The sequence below is a fragment of the Marmota flaviventris genome, chromosome 1 (assembly GCF_047511675.1).
Source record: "Marmota flaviventris isolate mMarFla1 chromosome 1, mMarFla1.hap1, whole genome shotgun sequence".
NCBI classification, from domain to species: Eukaryota; Metazoa; Chordata; class Mammalia; order Rodentia; family Sciuridae; genus Marmota; species Marmota flaviventris.
Window position 1 is genome coordinate 16,366,412 of NC_092498.1, and position 7,989 is coordinate 16,374,400.

The window sequence follows — 7,989 nt, forward strand, 5'->3', positions numbered from 1 at the left end:
GAACTCTACTATTGAGTTATACCGCTAGTCTTTTTTATTTTAAGATAAGGTCTTGCTAAATTGCCCAGGCTGGCCTCGAACTTACAATCCTGCTGCTTAAGCCTGAGTAGTTTGGATTACAGCCTGTGCCACCACACCTGACTCCTACTTCTATGCAATCCATCAATCACAGAATAAGTCACAAAAAAAATTAAAAATGATTTTGAAAGTCATGTTAATAAAAGCACAACAAAATTTGTTACAAGCAATTAACACAATGTTTACAGAGAAAATTACATGTACATCTAGAAGAGAGACCAACAATAAATAGAAATAGCAAAGCCAAAAGTTAGTTGGCAAACCTCTAGTAACTAAGAAAAGCATGAATTAAAACAGAAGAGTTTGCAGAGTATGGTGGTGCACACCTGTAATCCCAGCAACTTGAGAGGCTGAGACAGCAGGATCAAAAATTAGAGGTTAGCCTGGGCAATTCAGTGAGATCCTATCTCAAAAATGAAAAAAAAAAAAGAGTTGGGATATTGCTCAATGACAGAGTCAATTGCCTAATGAAGCATGAAGCCCCAAGTTTGATTTCCAGTACTACCAAAAAAAAAAAAAAAAAAAAGATTTTTCTCAGGTCTTAAAGACATTAAAAGTTGTTGCCTGGACAACTTAGACCCTTGTCTCGAAATAAAAAACAGAAAGGGCAGAGGATGTGGCTCAGTAGTAGAACACTTGGCTAGCAATCTGAGGCCCTGGGTTTAATCCCCACTACTGCAAAAAACAAACAAGACAACAAAACATAACCTGTATTAGCTAAATGAATAGATCAATAGAGCAGAAGAGAGAGTATAAAAATAGACCATATATATATTATCAGTGGATTTTTTTTAAAAAAATTTAAAATAATATTATTCTAATAGTACTCTTAACATATGTTTAAAACTATGAATTCTACCTTACACAGAAATTTCTCTAAATGGATTATAGAATATAAATATAACAGAACTAAAATTATAAAAATGAAAGAAAAAAAGTGGAGAAAATCTTAGTAAACCCGAGGGAGGCAAAGAACTGTTAGGACAACCACTAATCATAAAAGAAAAAACAAAAAACAAAACTGGACTTAAAACTTCATGTTGGGCACAGTGGTACATGTCTGTAATTCCAGCAGCTCAGGAGGTTGAGGCAGGAAGATCGTAAGTTCAAAGCCAGCCTTGGCAATGGGGAGGCACTAAGCAACTCAATGAAATAAAATACAAAATAGGCCTGGGGATGTATCTCAGTGGTTGAGTGCCCGTGACTTCAATCCCCCACACACTAAAATTTAAAACTTTAGCTCATCAAAAGACATGAAAAGGGCTGGGGTTGTGGCTCAGCGGTAGAACACTTTCCTAGCATGTGCAAGACCCTGGGTTCGATCCTCAGCACCACATAAAAATAAAATAAAGATTTTTTTTAAAAAGAAAAAAGACATGAAGAAAATGAATAGGAGATCACAGAGTGAGGTTGTTGAACAACATCAATAAATCCACTTGCAATACATGTATATTACGAAGTACCAGGATTCAAAAATACATCATTATTACTTTTTTATAAAAATGTGCATGACTTAAATAAAAATCTTACAAAAAACAAATTTAAGAATGACCAGTCAGCACAGGAAAAGAGGCTTATTAGCAAAGAAAAAATTTATGTAGCCTTGCACACCAATTACAATAACTACACTTTTAAAAGACTAAAATACTTAAACTGACAAGGATGTGAATCAACTCTGGTGAGAATTGCTGGAGGGAGTATAAAATAGTATACCAGTTTAAACATACATTTATCATACAAACAAGAAACTCCAAATCTAAGTATTTACCCAAGGAAATAAAAAAACAGCCACACCAAGACTTTTATATAGATATTTATACAGTGTACCTCCCTTATCCCTGGGGAATAACTTCCAAGACCCCCCAGTGAATGCCTGAGCCTCTATATGCTATGTTTTTGTCTATACTCATGTACCTATGATAAAGTTTATTAAATTAGACACAGTAAGAGATTAACAATAATAAAAGACTGTACTGTAATACACTGTAGTAAAAGTTACACAAATGTGGTGTCTGTCTCAAAACATCTTAGTTTACTATTCTCAGCCTTCTTGTGATGATTTAAGATGATGCGATGCCTATGTGATGAAAAGAAGTGAGATGAATGACAGGCACTATGATGTAATATAATATCAGACTACATGTCCACAATACTAGATCTGATAACTAAGAGGGCTTCTAAGTGACTAATGGTCTGGTGGCATATATAGCACGAATATGTTGGACAAAGGGATGATTCATGCCCCGGGCAGGACAGGGTGAGATTTCATTATGCTACTCAGAACAGCACGTAATATAAAACTTTTGAATTATTTCTGGAATTTTCCATATTAATATTTTCAGATTGGAGTTGATCACAGGTATTTTCTGAAGCACAGAAAGTAAAATCTCAGGTAAAGGAGGACTATTGTACCAATCTCAAAAACAAGTGAATGAATTCATATAGAACTGATACAGAAATATCTATCAATTATTTTTAATGGACTATTTATTTATTTATATGTGGAGCTGAGAATTGAACCCAGTGCCTCAAACATGCTAGGCAAGTGCTCTACCACTGAACCATAACACCAGTCCCCTATCGATCTTAAATACTGTTAAATCCTTTGCCACTTAATCCTTTAGTCAAAAAAGATGATTTATACTGTTTCACCAAGAACCAAAAGAAGAGATCAGCTCACAGAATAGTTAAGTATACTGTAAACTGACAGTTAAAAAAGTTTTAGGAAGCTGGGGTGTGTATAGCTCAGTGGTAGAACACATGCCGAGCATGCACAAGTCCCTGAGTTTAATCCCCACAACAAATAAATGTCTTAGAAAACTGTTGAATTTTTATATTTTACTCTACCTTGACAAATTATGTCAAGGTAGAGTAAAATAAGTATGCTCTTAGTATTTTTAAAAATAGCTCAGTTTGCTCTTCTTTGGCTGAGCAGTATGTCAACACAACAAAACACTGCACAATGTTGTAACATTTCTCCAATATGAGTTTGTTTCCAACTTAACAACTTTGTATGTTTTCCATACAAAAACAAAAACCTTTTCTAATCTCTTGTCTCTATTCTGGATATAACTACATACTACAAAAATGACAGACAAGGCTGAAGTGGTCATCCAACTTTAGCTTGTGGTCACTTACCCTTTTTCCTTTCAATATGTAGTCTTAGAAAAGGAGTTTAGACCAAGGTTTTAGAACAAATGTTATCAATAAGGGCTTGGTGGTCAATGTAATTGCATTTAAACATTTATAAATTACACTTTTTTTTGGGGGGGGGGTACCGGGGGTTGAACTTACGGGCACTCAACCACTGAGCCACATCCCCACTCTATTTTGTATTTTATTTAGAGACAGGGTCTCATTGAGTTGCTTAGCCCCTCACTTTTGCTGAGGCTGGCTTTGAACTCAAGATCCTCCTGCCTCAGCCTGCCCAGCTACTGGAATTACAGGTGCACACCACCTCACCCAGCTATAAATTACACTTTTAAAGTAGTTTCGTGCTGTGATTAGTTTTAAGTAAATCATATTGTGGGGGTGAAGTTGAATGGCAGAGCACTTACCTAGCATGCCCTCTCCATCACAAAACGAAGTCAAAATCATGTTGATTTTTTTTTTTTTAAGAAAAATACATTTTAGGATTTATTTTTCATGAAACCCATTTAGGATAAAAAAAAAAAAAAAGCAGCACCAATAGTATTTTATAGAAATGGTATTTCTATAAAATAGTATTTTATAGAATCTAGACCTGATACTGCTGAGAACCACTATTCTTATCCTCGAATTTAGGTCTTAATTTTCTAAAGAATTCTCTTATGAGAGATGGGGTCACAGTGGTTGATTGCTTGCCTAGCAAGCACAAGGCTCTGAATTCCATCCCCAGAACCCTAACCCCCAACACACACGCAAAGAAAACAAAACAAAACAAAAAAAAACTCTATGATCAAATGTACTTTGAAACACAATGCTGCTTGAGTCAAAGAAATACCTGAGTTTAATATTATGCTCTAGAAGTATGAAACTATGTCACATTAGGTAGAATCAGGTTCTTTGGAGGGAGGGGCCTAGAAATCTAAATACTTATTAAGTGGCTGTATTAATGCTAAAGTTTGAAAATGATTATCTAAATCAAAAAAGAGTATCAACTTCTCTGGCCTAAAATAATTGTGTTGTGGCTTCGTGTGATGGCACATGCCAGAATCCCAATAATTTGGGAAGCTGAGGCAGGAGGATCACAAGTTTGAAGCCAACCATAGCAACTTTCTAAAAATAGAAAAAAGGGTAGGAAAGGTGGCTCACAGTAAAGCATCCTAGGGTTCAATTCCTAGTACCACAAAAAAAACAAAACAAAACAAAACAAAAAACCATTATCATCCAAGTTAATGCTTTTCTTGAACTCTCGTTTATAATACAAAACAAAACAAAAGGGTTTAGAGACTGAATTACACAAAAAAGTCTGGAATTTCAAACCTGTCTTAGAATTGAGGATCATAGCTCTTATTATTTATATTCTATAATAAATCTTATTTCTAAAACTGTGCAAAATTATGATCTTAGTTGGCCACTTGTTTAACTATTTAAAATTTAAATACAGTTGATCCTGTGGGGTGAGACACATGGATTCAACCAACTAGGGCTGAAAAATATGGAGGGAGGAAAACCAACTGTGTTTGTAGTGAACATGTACTTTTAAAAAATTATTTCCTAAATGTTACATTGCAATGGCTATTTACATAACATTTACAATGTATTCAGTATAAGTAATATAGAAATTATTTCAAGTATAAGGAAGGTTTTGCATAGATAATATGCAAACATGAGGCTATTTTACATAATAAATCTGTGGATGCTCAAATTCCTTATCTATGGAGATCCTGGAACCAAAGTCCATTAGCTACCAAGGGACAACTGTTAAAGAAACTTTAAAATGTGTTTAAGAATTAAGAACTAGGGCTGAAGTTGGGGGTGGAAGGGTAGGGGTGTAACTCAATGGTAAAAGCCACATAGCATGCATGAGGCTATGTAATCCCCAACACCTCCAAAAAATTAACATATAATTAAGAATTTTATTAAGATACAAGTTTCACCTCTATCAACTTTCATACTTGCATGCTAATGAAGCAGCCTACCAGTTTCAAAGATGATGATATGCCGCAGTCTGGCTGGGCACAAAATAACCGGGAGGTCATGAGCCACTTGTAGGTTCAAACAGGAACTACTTTATTGCCCAAACTCCACGGGAACTCCCCCGAGAACTCAAAAGTAGCGGGCACCCAAGGTAGCAGGAGCCGCCTTATTGCCGGACAGCAAAGGTTTATATACACAACTGAATACACAGCTTGTTTCAATTTAGCATCATCCAGTTACAGCAATCAGTTATTATCTTAATAATTATACACAGCTTAACTTAATTATCATCATCTTAATGGCTCACTGGCATTACTTCTCAACCACTCCTTCTGGCAAAATGCCAGGCACCTTCTTGATTCGGTTGTGGCTCTCAACAGTGATAGAAGAAAGAGACAGCAATAACATATTTGTAGCAAAAGCATAAGCCAAAGTATCAACATTTTTGCACTGGTTCCCAGAGCCCCAGTTCCCACAGGACAAAGTGAAGAGAGTCAACTGATATCTACACAGGCAGTGGGTTGTGTTACAGAAGAGGAACACTAAGCTTAGGGAACCCTAATCTTTTAATGTGGGCAATAAGCAAGCCCACCCTTTGGCTCCAGAGGAAGACATTTTTTTTTTTATTAAACAGTATAGCATATAACTGTATACACATAGCATATATTCCTGCTTTTTGCTGTGGTGGGAGATACTATCTTTTATAAAGACTGTTCTTTATACAACATCCTTAACAAAACAGAAACAAAGAGAGGTTGCTACCTCACTAGCAAGAGCGTAGAAATAGAGACCCTTAGAAAATTGTCTCCTACAAATAGAGACTGTTGCTAAGATAAATGGATTCAAGACCACAATCTATTTAAAGCATCAATTTCATACATCCCTTGACCTAGTGTAACTACTTGATTAGCATATTATCTCAAATTAAATCAACCAGTTTAGGTTAAAAGTGATTTCCCTTTTCCAGTTACTTTGTATTATTTGAAGGATGTGCTCCAATATTTGCCATACTATTTAAATTTAAAATGCTCTACCAGAAACAATTACTGTTCTTACTTTAAATGTTTCAAACCTGTTAACGTTAGCAATGGGAACTACCTGTCAAAAGTCTCATTTTCCAGTAACAAACACTACAAAGAGAACAGTAGTAACTTAGTCATTGCCTACAAAATACAAGAAAACCCTGCATTTCCAAATTACTTGTTTTATTTTACTTTACCCTTCACTCTCTCAAAAACAAAACCTTCGAAAGAAGCAGACAACAAACCACCGTCTCTAGGTTTCTTTGTCCCCAGCAGAAGCGGAGAGGATTGCGAACTCATTAAGGTAAAGAACCCCAAACATGCAAGATAGGAAACAGACGGCATTCAATCTGCAATCAATCATCAAAGAAAGTCACCATCACTTAATCTCCATCCCTCCCAACCCCCCCACCTCCAGCTCAAATAACGTGGGTATATAAGAGATGATTAGGATCATATGGACCTGGACAAAGCTTTGCAGAGGCAACGGGTAGCAGTTAACTAGATGCAGTCGGGCAAAGAATCCGCGAAACGGAGTACAGGAGACTCCGCCAGAGCTCTGCAAAAGTGCGGGTCGCAAAGGCCACCCAGCCCCGAAGGAGAACGCTGAGCAGCAGCAGCGGCGCGGCCAAGTCCCCAGCGCCCGTGGAAGTTGCGAGGCGAGCCGCAGAGCGCGCGGGCCCTCCATGTCACCGCCGACTCAGACCCTCCTCCTCGCCCCTCCCCCGCCGCGCACCCCGGGCGGCGGCGACATGACAGCGGGTCGCGCCGCGCAAGGACGCCCGCCTCCAGCAGCTCCGTCTCCGGGTGTCCCCCGCGCCCGCCTCTCACCTTGGGTGGCGAAAGGCGAGGAGCCGCTGACCGGCGAGCCGGGGGCGGGGACGGGCGGCGGGGTCTCGGCAGAGCCCAGCATGGGCGCCGGCAACATGAGGTAGCGCTGGGGCGCGGGCAGGCAGCGCTGGCAGAAGGAGTGCAGGCAGGGCAGCAGCTTGGGCGCCCGGCTCTGGATGTTCTGGTGGCACACGGCGCAAGTGTCCAACAGGTTGAGCCGGGCTGCCTCGCCGCCGCGCTCCGAGTCCGGGCCCTGCCGACTCTCGGCCTCGTTCTCTCCGCTCGGAGCCGCCGAGGGCCCCCCGGCGGCCGCCGCCGGAGCCGCGGCCGCCGCTGTCTTCTCCACAGCCACCTCCATTGTCCTGCCCCGCCGCCGCCGCCCGGGAAGGGGGAGCGCGGTCTCCGCCCGCCGCCCCCGACGACCTCCTCCTCCTCAGAGGCCGCTCAGTCAAGCCGCGGAGAGCAAGGGAGGGAGGGAGAACCGGGCAGAGGAAGCCGCCTCGGGACCCGGAGACCCGCCTCCCGGGTGGCGCGGCCGGAAGAAGGGGATCTGTCAGCGGGGACCGTTCCCCGAACGGAGGAGGCTGCGCCGGTCCGCTTCGCCAACCGCCACGCTCTCTTCGAATCCGCCCCAGCGCGCCCTCGCCTCCCAGCCTTTCTCTCAGCCCCGGCCCACCGCAGGCCCCGCCCCCGCCCTCCCTCTCCCAGCAACCGAGGTGACGGCGAGAAGCGCGCCGCCCAATAGCTGCCGCGCCTGGCGAGAGGGCGGAGCCTTCCGAAGCCCGCGAGGCTCTGAGGGCCGCGGCGGGAGGCTGGGAGGTGGGAGGTGCCGGCCTGGCCCCGCCCCTCCGGACGCCTAGAACCGCGGCCTCTGATTGGGCTTTTGTGTGTGTCTTGCTCCGCTGAAAAGATTAAGGGTTCATTTGTTAACCACCAG

At 41.6% G+C, this 7,989-nt stretch overlaps 1 protein-coding gene across 3 annotated transcripts in view; it reads right to left on the reverse strand.

Moving 5' to 3' along the window:
* Positions 1-7,672, reverse strand: part of Trim24 (tripartite motif containing 24) — a 101,679-nt gene extending 94,007 nt beyond the window's left edge. For all 3 annotated transcript variants that reach the window (XM_027952141.2, XM_027952140.2, XM_027952139.2), the window contains exon 1: positions 7,053-7,672. In XM_027952141.2, the coding sequence (XP_027807942.2) occupies positions 7,053-7,410 (358 nt within the window). In that variant the 5' untranslated portion in view covers positions 7,411-7,672. The remainder of the gene's footprint in view (positions 1-7,052) is intronic.
* Between the last annotated feature and the right edge of the window lie 317 nt (positions 7,673-7,989).